A 14274-nucleotide genomic window follows, 5' to 3' on the forward strand; every position below is an offset into this window, starting at 1 on the left:
GGATGAGGAGGCAGAGTCTGACTGGTTGGGCTCTTGTGAAGTCAATATTTTATTTATGTCGATATTAATAATACTGTGTGCTAGATTAGCATGAATGGACACCCCTTTTGTTTTATAGATCTAAATAGTTAAACTAGTGTATGAACTTGGATACATTTTTGTACTAGTTTTAGTAGTAGAATTCATAAACCTTGTGAAAGAGCTACAGATACCCAAAGGAACTGCAAGCTTAAATTGGCGTTTTATATATTTTTTATCTATTTGACCTAAGTTTGTGACACAGCAATATATATATATATATACACACACTTTTATATATCTATATCTATATATTTATTTATACTCTTGGTATCTTCTAGAATTAAATCAGTATGTGGAACACATCAACATCTTTTTTCTAGAAAACTCTTTCAGATAATTTTGTTGATCCAGTGTTTAAAGACTGAAATTATTACTTGCTAATAAACACCTATATAAAGAATATCAGTGAGTATTTTCAGAAATGTTACTGTTCATTTATAGTTTCTTTTCTGTACTTTATTTTATAGAACTTCTTTCAGAAAACTTCCTCTAATGTGGCTGATATTGTTCTCAGGCTCCACGCTGGTCCTTAATTGGAATGAAGAAAAAGGAATCAGATTAAGCACAAAATGAGAGTTTTCCTCCTCTGCACCCTTTTTTTTTTTTTTTTTAACTCTAGTCCGCATACGAGATGTAGAGGTGACTGGAGTTTCATGTTATTCTGGACAGGTTGAACTGACCTGTCATCATTTCTGTCTTCTGAATTCATTAGAAAAACAGTAATGCTGACTGAGTTAGTATTGGTTTGGGCCAGCGATTCTCACTGAATGCTGAGATTTCCCAAGACGATGTTTCGACACATTGGTAGGTCAAATGATCATAAAACATGTGTCTATGAAATTTTATGCGCGCACACAAATGGACACACACACACACACACACACACACACACATTTGCTATAGGTAGAAAAGCCATGCCTTCAGAAAGTTAGGGTCTTTGACATCTTAAAGCTTGTTGTACCGTAGGCTTCTAATAAAAGCATGGAGCTGGTCTTCAGAACCTTCTTGAGGTACTCTAGTAGCTCACTGCTGAACTTCTTCTTCTGACAAAATTATCCATGTTGGGATCCCATTCTAATACTTGCTGATTAATATCAAATTAGAATTTGTATCTAAATACACATATTTAAAATTGTAATATTTGTTTTATTTACTATGAAGTAATATTTATACAACTTACTATATGTACACTGTATGTAAAAACACTATGCATATTATTTACTACTCTARTATGTCTTACAGTGTATATATAGTATATTTTATTGTTAATCTTACATTCATAAATAAGCTGTTCTGCATGGTCTAAAATATGGCTCTGTATAGGCAGCACAAAATTCATCTCATACACAACTTTATATATGGAGGGCTTTTTAACTGTGTGAGGAAGTTTTGGATGTGATGCTGGTGTTATCCTATTTCTAAAAAAAATTTCCTTTCTTTCTGGAAAGATTCTGGAGAGAGAACGAACTTCCCTTTTAATTTATCTTAACATAAGCTTGCCTTGACAGCCTTTCTGAGCTTGGTGATGCCCTTCTCCACACAGGATTTCAGTTCGCTAATGCAGCCTGGAGCACTTGGATGATTTCTGATGCCATAATGAATTTAATAATACTGTCTTCAAAGCAGGGTTAAAATAGCTTGCAGTAAAGAAACTATGGGGTTCGAAACTGAACAGGAAGGTAAAAACAAATTTGAAGGTAGGTCTGCACTTTGGCCTTCAGTAGGGCGTGGAATATTCCTCCTTTGTGGCATAAATCAGGCCATGAAGAGCTATCTTATTTCTGTGACTATACTGCTGAGTGCCCCTGCTACCCTTTAAGACTAAACTGCAGTAGAGCGTTTCCATACTTCAAAAAAGCTTTTGAGAAAGATGGCATGTTTTCATGTAATTAAAAAGCAGTATAGTGTATGTAAGAGCACCAGCTAAGATTCAGTAGGCAGTTATATTGGAGGGTTTAGCTTTACAGCCCTATTAATATTTTTGTAAACATAATGCTTATTATGTGTAATGTTCATATTAACCAAGGGTCACACTGAGTGTTTTTAATCATCAGACAACTACGTAGGTTGTGAGGACTCTGCTTCCTGCATAATTCAGCATAATGGCATGGTCCCTATGAGTGATTTGGCATGAGAATGAAGTAATCTGAATAGTCTAAAGAAGGGATATGTATGGGAAGAGGGAACCTTATTATGTGGCTCTAATTGCATGTTTAAATGATTGCCATATCAGACTGTAAAACAGCAATTGCATCTAATTTGTAGACAGGAATGTATCTGTCAGGCTGAATACACTGCTTCTCTAAAAARCCTGCAGTTTACTTTCATAGGCTTTGGATATGCCTTTAGTATTTGTAGTCAAGAGGAAAAACTGTCTGAGTGCCTTCTCTTTCTCTTTCTTGTGAAAAATATAAAACTGAAAAAAAACCCTATATATTTTAACCTTTAAAATGCATAAATTCCAGTGATAAAAGACTCATTTAATATTTAATTGATATACTTTAGAATCTGTTCCTTCCTCATAAAAGCTTTGTAATATGACAGCTAGCAAATACAGATTTCTAAACTGACCATTTTGAATGGTTTAAGGAGCAGTCTCAATTACTTTTAGACTGTTATTGAAGTCAGAAACCTAACTTTAAATTAAGAGCACATGGCTCAAGTATGCCCTGCAGTAAAAAATCAGGTCATATGCATTCCTTACTCAAAACTCAACAACTAATTTTCATGAGGTGGTTGTCTTCCGAAAATGATCTCAGAAAAAAAAATTGAAATCTTAATCGAACCCTTAATTTGCTCACAGTGCTTAAACTTCTGGGGCCTGGGTTCTGGTTCAATCAGCAAAGTAATTGGCACATTCACTGGCAGTTACATTTGTTACAGACTGCAAATAAGAATTGGAAGGGACAAGAGATCTGAAGGGTCTCACCCTGGAAATAGCAGCAGCTGTCCTGTGTTTCTTTTAGGATGTTTCCAGCTTTACCCGCTGTGATAGTGAGCTTAGAAAATATAAAGCTGAAAGTGGGGTAGACATTTAGAGTCTCTAACTCTCATTGTTTATTACTAGCTCTAGGTTAGCTCTAATAAGCCTAATCACTACTGTTTTGGGTTTTTTTTTTTCGTATTGAACACTTGGAGGTTACAATGTATTTGAAATTTTATTAATATGGGGAGGGAAAGTGGGAAGATTCGTATATATGAGGGTGAGTAATGAATGCAATGAAGCTCACCTCTGCTTCAAAAATTATGCAAAGAAAAGCTGCACAACTAAGTATGTTGGTTTCTTTATACTTCTGTAGACCAACGTCTGTGGCTCATAGCTACAGCAACAATTTTATTCATACATCTGGAAAGGTGTAGTCTTTAATTCTGCTAATCAAAACATTTCAGAGAGCTATTTCTGTTTATTTATCAGATCTTTTAACCCAAAATGTTTGAACAATTTCTTTCTTCTTCACATATCACAAACAGGCAATGAGAAAAACCTATACACCTATACTATCAAAGTCAGAAGATATTATCCAATTTTTAGGATATTAAAGTTCATGACTCATGATATTAATGTTCAGAGCTTTTTACATTTTATCTGTCTTTTCCTTATGTAATGAAAGCAAAACTAATCTTACAGTTTAAATTCTGCAAGAAATGTTTCTATATAATAGTCTTTTTAATTTTTTTTATGTGTTGCCTGGAAAAAAATTTGTAATGATTTTTATTTTCAACAAAACACTGAATTAAAATCCATTCATAATACTCTGGCTTCTTTAGCTGGAAGCCAAAGTCTTTCCATGCCGTGGTCAGTGATTATGAGGAAAACTTCTTGGACTCAGCATACTCCACATCTAAAGCACAAGTTTGTACTGAAATTTATTTAACCCTTAGGTAAGAGGAAATCATAGAGCTCACACTATTCTCCTAAAATAGAATATTAAGTGGTACAATATACTGAAATGACAAAGTTTTCCGCATACATTCCTTTGACAGAGGAATGTTTGTTTCTGAAGCAACATTTCCTTCATTTAAATTTTAGAAGGCTGAAATATTTTTATGAGCCTAGTATCAATCCTAAATAGACAGATAACTAAACATTTGATCCTGAAGAAGAATCAAGACTGATTGATTCGCTGTTCCTATAGAAGTTAGTGAGACTAGATGCATGAACAAATTTATTCCTGTGCTTGGCTGTGTGCCAGATAAGGACATAAAGTGAAAAAGTCAGCAGTGCTTCCATATATTTCTGTATTCAGTTTAGACGTGGTTGATCTCTTTTATTTTCTTTTAGGCCTTTTCTGGAAATACAAATGCAGACAGTGTTGTATACTATAAGCTTCAGCATTCCATTAAAGCAAGATTTCTCCGTTTTGTGCCTTTGGACTGGAATCCCAATGGAAGAATTGGAATGCGCATTGAAGTCTATGGATGCACATATAGTAAGTGTTTTGCTGAGTCAGCTGAATGAAATGTCTATTCATCGTTGTCTTTTGATACCTAAGTTACACTTGAAGTAGATTTATAAGCTTAATTTCATTATTGAATTTTACAGATTCCATACTTTGCTGTGCAGACTTTGCTATTTCTGCATCATCTAACAATATTTGATGCTTATTTTCCAGCTCTTTCTGTGTTGGAATGAATGGTATGAACAAAACTGAATGACTGGTTTACACCAAACTCTTTTATTATTATTATTATTATTATTATTATTATTATTATTTTCTTACAAACCTAATTTTAAGATGTACACCTTCTTCCTGAAGGCAAAGTGTGGAAAATGTTTACAGTTTTTTATATATAGGATCCTGGTCCTGAATTGGTACAGATGGATACACCTACAAACAAGGGAAACGTCAAAGTCATTATTTATTTAAAGAGTACATTTAGATAATTTAGACAATTAGATATGTCATTAATAAGAGATTAGTAGGTCATATAAGAATATGGGAGACAAAAGCATAAGTGTAATAATTACATTAATTTGCCTGACACTGTAATTCTTTCTGTTATTGTCTTCCTGTTATCATCCTTCGTTGATTTTTTAAAAATATTTTTCTTTTAGCAAGTTGTTTACTGCTTTTTATTTCCCACATTTTTGTCCCTGAGGGAAGCAGAGTCTATTTTAAGCAGCTTTTTTGGTTGCTTCTTTTAGATACGTTCATCTTTTATTTTGTTTTCAACTTCCACGTTTAAGTCATATTTCACAAAGCTGTTTTCTTCTGAACATTCTCCTTATATCTAAAATATATCCTCTCCTTCTGTTCAGTAATATCTGATTTGTCACTTTAAATTTAGCATCAGTAAAACACCTCTCTGGATCTTCCTTTTTACACTGCGCTTTGTAAAATGAGTAAAATTAATAAATGAATAAAAGAGCATGAACTAAGGCTATTGAAAATCTCATATCTGGCTGTAGGAGATTAGGTCATCTCAGAAATTAGGTAAGCAGCCCTGTCCCAGAAATCAGCTAGCTCATAGCAGGAGAAGGATGGAAGAGACACATTGCTGAAGTCCTGCAGAACTCTTGAGGGACGCCCATCTAGAGACTGAGAACATGGCATGTGGTTCTTAGGGCAATCTAGCGATGCTGCTGTAACTAAGAAATATCCCCAAGATTCAACTTAAACTCCACTGTTTTAAGCTCCAGGACTACTAAATGTTAAAAATTGAGGTGGAACAGATGACTTTAAGCTGAAATCTCATCTGAGTATCCCACCTGAAATCTCATCTAGAGCCACAGCAGAGGATCTCATCCCGCATGTATTTAACAAACCAAGTCTCAGTATGCTCTGTGATGCTTGAAAAGACCCCATTCTTTCCTGTCACTGAGCTTCATTAAGAGGTAACCCACTTTGCTTCTTCCCAGGCCGTTACCTTACGCATTAGGAAATATTTAAATTCCTGTTCTCAAACATTTCCAAGCTGAGACACTCTCATTCCCAGCAGACTAAAATCCTATGTAGATTTTCACTATCTGTATTCACTACTGTAATTTGCTCTGTGACCTCTTGTGATGTATCTTACAGCTTTCTTCTGTCATACCCCTACTGCCAAGCTGCCAGTGGAAAACCTGCAAGGATATAAGACACAAGAGGATAGTGTCGGTGTTATTAAAAACAATAAAGCATACAGAATAACAAGTTACACAGTTAAAATATTTTATGCGTGGTCAGAAATTACCTTAGCGTAAGATTAGGTTTCTCTCTGTATTTTACTTATTTGGTATAGGATCGATCCTATACAGAGCTTATGGAAACAAATCAACAACTCTTTATCTTCTAAGATTAGGCTGAATCTAAAAAGAATATTTAGTTGATCCAATATACATTGTAATGCAACACGTAAAGAATCTGATAGTTTTACAAATATTGAAGTTTTCTTAAGCTGGTCAAGACTTTTTTTGTAGTGATGATGTTGTGAGTGAGCTGTGAGTGCCTGATGTTTATTTTTAGTATCTACAGACCTTTCAATTCAAAATGAATTGCAGACTTTCTTAGCATTTTTATTTACATGGAACATCTAGAATCAACTTGTACTTCTAATGATTGGTGCAATTCAGTGGTACTTGTTGAAGACAAACCAGATGATTACAGTCTTATAGTTCTAAAAGATTTAATAATTTCAAAGGTGAATTCTTACTCTCTTAACTTTTATTACATTTATCAGACACATATAGAACACGTCGTTACTGTGACAGTAATAATATCTGTCAATTTTTGAATTACTATATGTTATTCCAGGCAGGACCAGAAACTAAAGAAAAGGAGAAATACCAGTGATATCTGCTTTAACTTTGTTCACACCTTCCAATTCTTCTTTCTTGCCTTTGGAGATAGGTGTTAATTCTGGTCAGCTCAATGGATCCTATCTTGTAAAAGTAAACAAGTCCCTTTCCCTTTACCAGTGAATACATGGACTGTGCCCTGTGTTCAAGTGAAAAATCCAACAATTTCTTCAGTGATATCTGTTACAAATTATGCAACTCAACTAAAACCACAGAGATGGTATGAAGTTATTCTCACTAATCCATAGAGTAATACAGATAAATTTGTTTCTGTTATATCCAAAAGAGGTAAATATTATGTTAGTTAAGTAATACGTACTGGAGAATTGTTAGCACTACTTTTGTCTGCTCTGTTACCCAAAATACCATCTCCAAAGAACTTAACAGCTTGGTGTCCTCAGACCTAACATCTGCCTTTTTATTACAATCTCACTGGGATCAGTGATGTCCATGAGCAATATCCACAGGACAGGGCTGGTTATTGTGAGTTTCTTTAGTTTTTTATACAGAACACATTTTGGACTATAAACTCTTGGGGCCAAGGCTGTCATATTTTATATGTCTGTAAAGCACACATCCAAAATAAGTCCTGCCATTTTTGCCTCTTAGCACTTTTTGAAAACAGGAGTAGTCAGTGATGGAATTAAGTGCAATATTAAAAGGGTTCCTCTGTATTCATGTTTATTTCTTCCTTTTCCTTACCCCACTACCTTTGCCATGTGTCTCAGTTTCTTACACCTGCCATTGCTCTAGAAATTCTTTTCATAGGAAAAAGAAAGATGTATTCTACCTGCAGGTAAAATGCTCGGCTTCATATGGATTGACTGAATATGATTATGCCATGATTGGAAAACAAACACTGTGTTTCAAAAAACAAACAAACAAACAAACAAACAAAAACTCTTGGGCTCTGACTGCTGGTTCTTCCTATTCAATTTGTGCAGGAGAAACTAATGCATCTCTGCAGAAATTTTCTGTGGTTTGTTGCCTGCTGAAATGTCAGCTTGTGAGAATAAAGTCATGCTTGACATTGTTCGAGTTAAACTATCCCCTGGCACTTAAAAATGGAGCTTAGAAATCTCTTTGGCATACTCTTTTCTCCCTTCATTACAACCCTCTCTTGCTCATTCCATCTTCTGAAAGACAGTAATGGCAGCTACAATCAGAAAAAAGTAATGGCTGGTTCATATGACAGGCAGAAAGATGTATTAAAATGCAAAAATAACCATGGTATATGATTGTAGGAGAAAGGTAACTGGGAAGTAAATATTGCTGAGTTCAATGCCTWGCACTGCACCATAGATACTGCGATAAGAAAACCCTCTACCAGAGTCCTGGCTCTAACGCTGTTAAATGAGCTGGATAAGGCTTTGTGAGCATTCCCTTCACAGCTGGAATGCATAAAATCGATGACACAATTACATAGTCAGAGAAAGAACTTCCCATGCTGTTTATAACTGGGATAACGTGCTTTCAAGGCTTTGGTGCGAATGTGATTGTAAAAAGTTAATTTTAAATGTGTCTGATTATGAATAATTTCACCATAGCAGATATTTTAAAAGCTTTGTTTCAAGCTGTCCTGGTTTACCTAACTTTTCTGAACTCCATGCACCTTTTCAGATCTGCTCTCTCCAAAACTGGCAAGGGCCACTGACCAGATTTCTCATCCTATTACACAATTAATAAGGAATAAGAGTATCTAAAAGCAAGAAGAAATACCAGTCTGAATTGTTTGAAGATTTTTTCCTGTAAAGCATTAGTTGAATAATTGCAATAAGTGAAGAGATCAGCAAAAATCAAGTCAACATTTTTCAAACAAAAATACTGCAGCTAAAGCTCTAGATCTCTAGAACTATTGATTCTATGGTGTGTGAACAGGCTTCCAGGATTCCTGATTGTTCAGAGGCATTTAATCACTTCCAAAGGTATTTTCACAGTATGGTAAGGATTTAGACTAATATAACTTGAGAACAGGCACATCTTTATGATAATAATTGTGCAATAAAATACATGAGTTCATAAAGTAAATCAACATCTTTTTATTTTCCTTATTTATAACAGCAGAATAGAGAAAAACCATGGAGACTGATGTTCAAGCCCAGGGAATATTAGGAGCTGATTGGAGGTGACAAAAATGAAGAAGGAAAACACTGTAATACCCTGAGTATTTGAGCTCATACCTTCTATCCTGATAAGTCTTTAGGAGATCCAACTTTATCTCTCACAACTTTATTTATTTATAGTGGTAATGCATAGCTGGTGAAGACAGCGCATGGATAAGAAACTTTATAAAAGTTTTGATTAATAGCTGCAGTTCTTTCACAGTCTTCATTCATGCATATTTGTGGGGGACAAGTTTGTTTTTGTTTATTTCCCAAATTTGGACAGAGTAGGTTTTGCTGCTTAGGGGATAGTACTGCAGAAGAGTGAAAGACATTTTGGAAAACAGGGATCAATATCATTCATACTCACATACTTAGTTTTCTCAGTAGCTAAGAGTAAGAGCATGCTCCCAATATAAAAGCCTTGCTGTTATCAGTGTCTACTGATAACCAGGAGTTAGCTGGTTTGATACATACATGACAGTATACAAAGTTATATTATTGAAGTGCCTAGCTTTTACTGAGGCTATTAAACTTAGCATTCATTATTTAAATTTGACATTGATTTATGCTTTCACTGTCCACATTCCTTCAATGACATAATGAAGTAAAATAGTCAACCTAGGATTCCTTTTTAGGTGTAATGTAATATTTATTCATTGTACACTTGGTAAATGAATTCTTCATAAGTTCGAAGCACATTAACAGATGTGTGGAAAATGAAAAAATTGAATTTAAAAACATAGCTGCATTCACTTGACAAGAGTTTTTGAAAATGGAATATAAATGACTGACTTTAAAAACTGCAGTTAGTTTTAATTGAGTTCTTTTCCATGCCAACAATGTGGAGAGATATTTTTGGTGAAATTAAATAAAGTTAGTAAATAGATAATGGGTTTCCACTGACTTGGAAGAAGTCAACCAGTCAGCTGAAAAATAACTTCGTATTTTATTGAGTGTCCTTTACATCTTCATTTATTTCACAAATGTATCTTCCAAGGACAATTACCTTTTTCTTCTTTACTTATGAACTGTGAATACTCTATGAGCTTCTAAGAGTGTTATCAGTTCCTTTGTGTGTGTCGTCTTCAATCTGCACTGATTTTGACAGATATTCTTTTATATTATTGGGCTAAAATCAGTTCTTTCTTCAGGTAAAGTAAATGTATGTGACCTTGAAAGAAACTAGATAAAACACTGTCACAAATAGAAAGTAGATTTCCCTGGGGCATTGTCATGCAGCTTGTAAGACGGTACCTTTCAACATAGTCATGGAAAGTATGAATGTGACAGAGTAAGTCAGGAAGCATGCAAACACATATATAATGAAAATTCCTCAGTGTTGCTATTGTCTTCATCTGTTGAACTTAGCAGTTTATTATTTTGTTTATTGTCATATGGAATCAAGATGTCTCTTGAGGTCCCCCCCTGCTATGGGAGATGGAGGCCCCTATTTGCTGACCTGACCTGCTGTCTAGGGAGGTTTTCTAGTTGCGGGGGCTTGGATTCAGGATGCTGAGGAGAGACTGACAGGGCTTGTCCAGTCCTCAGACTATTCTGCCCACTGATCTTCCACATGGGCACCAGTGATACTGCCAGAGGAGATCTGGCATGTATCAAGCATGACTGGGAAAATGAACACAACTGGGTGCCTCTCTCAAGTGCTGGTACACTAACACACACAACATGAGAAACAAACAGGAGGAATTACAGGTCTGCTTGCAGCTGAAGGGCTACAATCTCTTTTGGACCACAGAGACGTGGTCACAGATCACATGACTGGAGTGCTGCCATGGATGGACACCATCTCTTTGGGAAAGAAAGGCCAGCATGCTGAGGAGACAGAAGCACACTTTATGTGACAGCACCACAGGGATGCATGGAGTTCTGCCTGGGGATGAATGATGAGATAGCTGAGGATTTGTGGGTTAGGATAAGAGGGTAAACCAACATGAATGACGTTGTTGTGGGTGTCTGCTATGGACCATGTGATCAGGAAGAAGTAGATGAGGCCTTCTTCAGACAACTGGATGAAGCCTCATGTTCACAGGCCCTAGTCCTCCCCCAAGGGGGACTTTAACCATCCCAATATCTGCTGGAAGAGAGGGCATAAGCAAGACAGGAGATTTCTGGGGTATGCTAATGATAACTTCCTAACACAGGTGATTAAGGAGAAGATGAAGAGAGGCCCTCTACCGGACCTGATTCTTAGAAGCTAAGGACTGGTTGGGGATGTGAAGTTAGGAGGCAGCCTTGGCTGCGGTGACCATGAGATGGTGGAGTTCGGTATCCTGAGAGAAGGGAATAAGGCAAAAATCAGGATCACAGCCCTAGACTTCAGGAAAGCAGACTTTGGCCTCTTCAGGAACCTGTTTGGAAGAGTTCCATGGGACACAGCCCTGGAGAGAAGAGGGATCCAGCTAGATGATTTTCAAGGATCACCTCCTCCAAGCTCAACATGCTTGAAAACAAAAAAGGTGGTTTGCATGCTTGAAAAAGGGTCTCCTGACAAAACTCAAATGTAAAAAAAGAAGCATACAAGAAGTGGGAGCAGAAGAATATAGAGATACTGTCTGAGCATGCAGGGATGGGGTTAGGAAAGCTGAAGCTCACCTGAAATTGAATCTGTCAAGGGAGGTGAAGGACAACAAGGAGGGCTTCTACGGGTACATCAGCAGCAAAAGGAAAGCTAGGGAAAGTGTGGGCCTGCTGCTGAAAGGGTCAGGGGACCTGATGACAAAGGACACAGAAAAGATATTCAGTGCCTTCTTTGCCTCAGTCTCTACTGGTCATACTTACTTTCAGGAATTCCCAAACTGCTAGGAAAGTCTGGAGCAAGGAAGACTTACGTCAGTTCAGGAGGGAACATTTAAACAAACTGGACATACACACATTCATGAGTCCTGACAGGATGCACACCCCAGGGCTGAAGGAATGGACAAAAGTCACTCTGAGGCAATTCTTGATTACTTTTGAAGTTGTGATCAAGAGAGGTTTCTGAGGACTGGAAGAAGCAAATGTCACTCCTATCTTAAGGAAGCATGAAGGAGGAACTACAAGCCTCACTTTGATTCCTGGGGAAATCATGGAGTAAATGGCCCTGGAAATTATTTTCAAACATATGAAAGACAAAAAGATGTCTGGGAGTGATCAGCAGGGATTTCTGAAGGGGAAATCATGCCTGACCAACCTCATAACCTTCTAAAATGAGATGACTGGCTTGGTGGATGAGGGGAGAGCAGCAGATGCTGTTTATCCTGACCTCAGCAAAGTTTTCAACACTGTCTCCCAAAACATTTTCATAAACAAACTGGTACGTACAGGCTAGATGACTGGTCATTGAGGTGAATTGAAAACTGAACTGCCAGGCTGAAAGGGTGGTGATCAGTGGCACAAAGTCCAGCTGGAGGCTAGTCACTTGTGATGTATCCCTGGGGTTTGTTATTGGGGCTGATAATGTTTAACATCTTCATGCATGACCTGGATGATGGGACCAACTATACCCCTAGCAATTTTGCGGATGATACAAAGTTGGGAGGAATGGTTGATAAACCATTGGTTGTACTGCCATTCAGAGGTACCTGAACAGACTGAAGAAATGAGCTGGCAGGAACCTCATGAAGTTCAACAAAGGGAAGTGCAAAGTCCTGCATCAGCGGAAAAAATAACCCGGTAAGGGGTTTACTGGTGATTGACCAGCTAGAAAGCAGCTTTGCAAAAAAGGTGGGAGTCCTGATGAACACCAAGGTCAATACATGAACCAACAGTGTGCCCTTGCATCACAGAAGGCCTATGGCATCCTGGGCTGCATTAGGAAGAGGATTGCCAGCAGGCTGAGAGAGGTGATCCTCCCCCTCTACTCAGCACTGTTGAGGCCACATCTGGAGTGCTTTGTCAAATTTGGAGCTCACCAGTACAAGAGAGACATGGACCTACTGGAGCAAGTCTAGCAAAAGGCTGCAAAGATGATTAAGGGACTGGGGCATCTCTCATACAAAGAGAGAACTGGGATTCTTCAGCCTCAAGAAGGGAAGCCTCAGGGGAGATCTTATCAATGTTTATAAATACCTGATGGAAGGAAAACAAAGCCAAGCTCTTCTCAGTGGTGAGCATTGACAGGACAAGAAGCAATGGGCATAAATTGAAATACAAGAACTTCTGTTTAAACATAAGAAAAACTTCTTTATGGTAAGGGTGATTGAACACTGGAATGGGTTGCCCCAAGGGGGTTTGGAGTCTCTATTTTTGGAGATATTCAAAACCCAACTGGACGTGCCCCTGAGCAACCTGTTCTAGTTGACCCTGCTTTGAGCAGGGCAGATGGCCTAGATGATCTCCAGAGGTTTCTTCCAACCTCAGTGATTCTGTGATTATGTGATTCTGTGACTATATGGCCTTACTGGAAGACTGATGATACAGAGTCATTATTAACTTGTGTTCAAGTTTTAAAGCTGCATTTCAGCTTAATTAAAGTGGTAATTCAAAATAACATTTATGATGTCAACAACGTAGCATTTGATAAGAGAACCAGGCCCTACTCATAACTAACAGGTCGTCCTTTTAGAGTATTTTTGTTTGTTTCCTAGAATAATATGCCATAATATTATTTCGAATTATTGTAAAGTTATCCAGATTGATTTTAATAGTGGCTTGAAGTTATAGCCTGCCATGAAGTCCCTGCAAATCAGTTAAACATAATGGAAATGATTTTCTTCTTATTTATTTTCTTAATTGGAATTAATTGCAGAGAGAAATTAACAGAAATTCTCACTCTGGCCAATTCTGCTTTTACTGTATGATTAATGTGCTTATGGCGCCAAGGCAACAAAGATGCTTCAGTGTGTGATATCAGTACTAGATAGGGGTAGAAGCTGTGATCTCTTCAGCTCACCTTGTTTTATATTTTAGTAACAGCAGCATCACTAATATAGGCCAGTCTTAACATTTGTGAAATACTAGGAATAGCATTAACATACTCCTCTTTATCGGGCACAGATGAATGTAAGGATGTTAGTGGTGGGCCTTCATAGTAGTGAAGTTATATGCAACTGTTTCTTTTAGACATAGCATTATACATTATACATTATCTTTAATTTGTTTATTTCTAGGGTCCGAGGTGGTTGGTTTTGATGGGAAAAGTTGTCTAATTTACACATTTAATCAAAAACTCATGAGCGCACTGAAAGATGTGATTTCTCTGAAGTTTAAGACAATGCAAAGTGATGGAATTCTCCTCCACAGAGAAGGACAAAATGGAGACTACATAACACTGGAATTAATTAAAGGGAAGCTGTCCTTACTCATTAATTTAGG

General features: G+C 37.1%; 1 protein-coding gene across 1 annotated transcript in view; it reads left to right on the plus strand.

Moving 5' to 3' along the window:
- The window catches only part of LOC112965249 (contactin-associated protein-like 4), a 233587-nt gene that overhangs the window by 142681 nt on the left and 76632 nt on the right, over window positions 1–14274 (plus strand). The window contains exons 4-5 of the mRNA XM_026064067.1: window positions 4364–4511; window positions 14070–14273. Of these exons, the coding sequence (XP_025919852.1) occupies window positions 4364–4511; window positions 14070–14273 (352 nt within the window). The remainder of the gene's footprint in view (window positions 1–4363; window positions 4512–14069; window position 14274) is intronic.

Source organism: Apteryx rowi, unplaced genomic scaffold (genome assembly GCF_003343035.1).
Source record: "Apteryx rowi isolate R43461 unplaced genomic scaffold, aptRow1 scaffold_208, whole genome shotgun sequence".
In the NCBI taxonomy this organism is placed as follows: domain Eukaryota; kingdom Metazoa; phylum Chordata; class Aves; order Apterygiformes; family Apterygidae; genus Apteryx; species Apteryx rowi.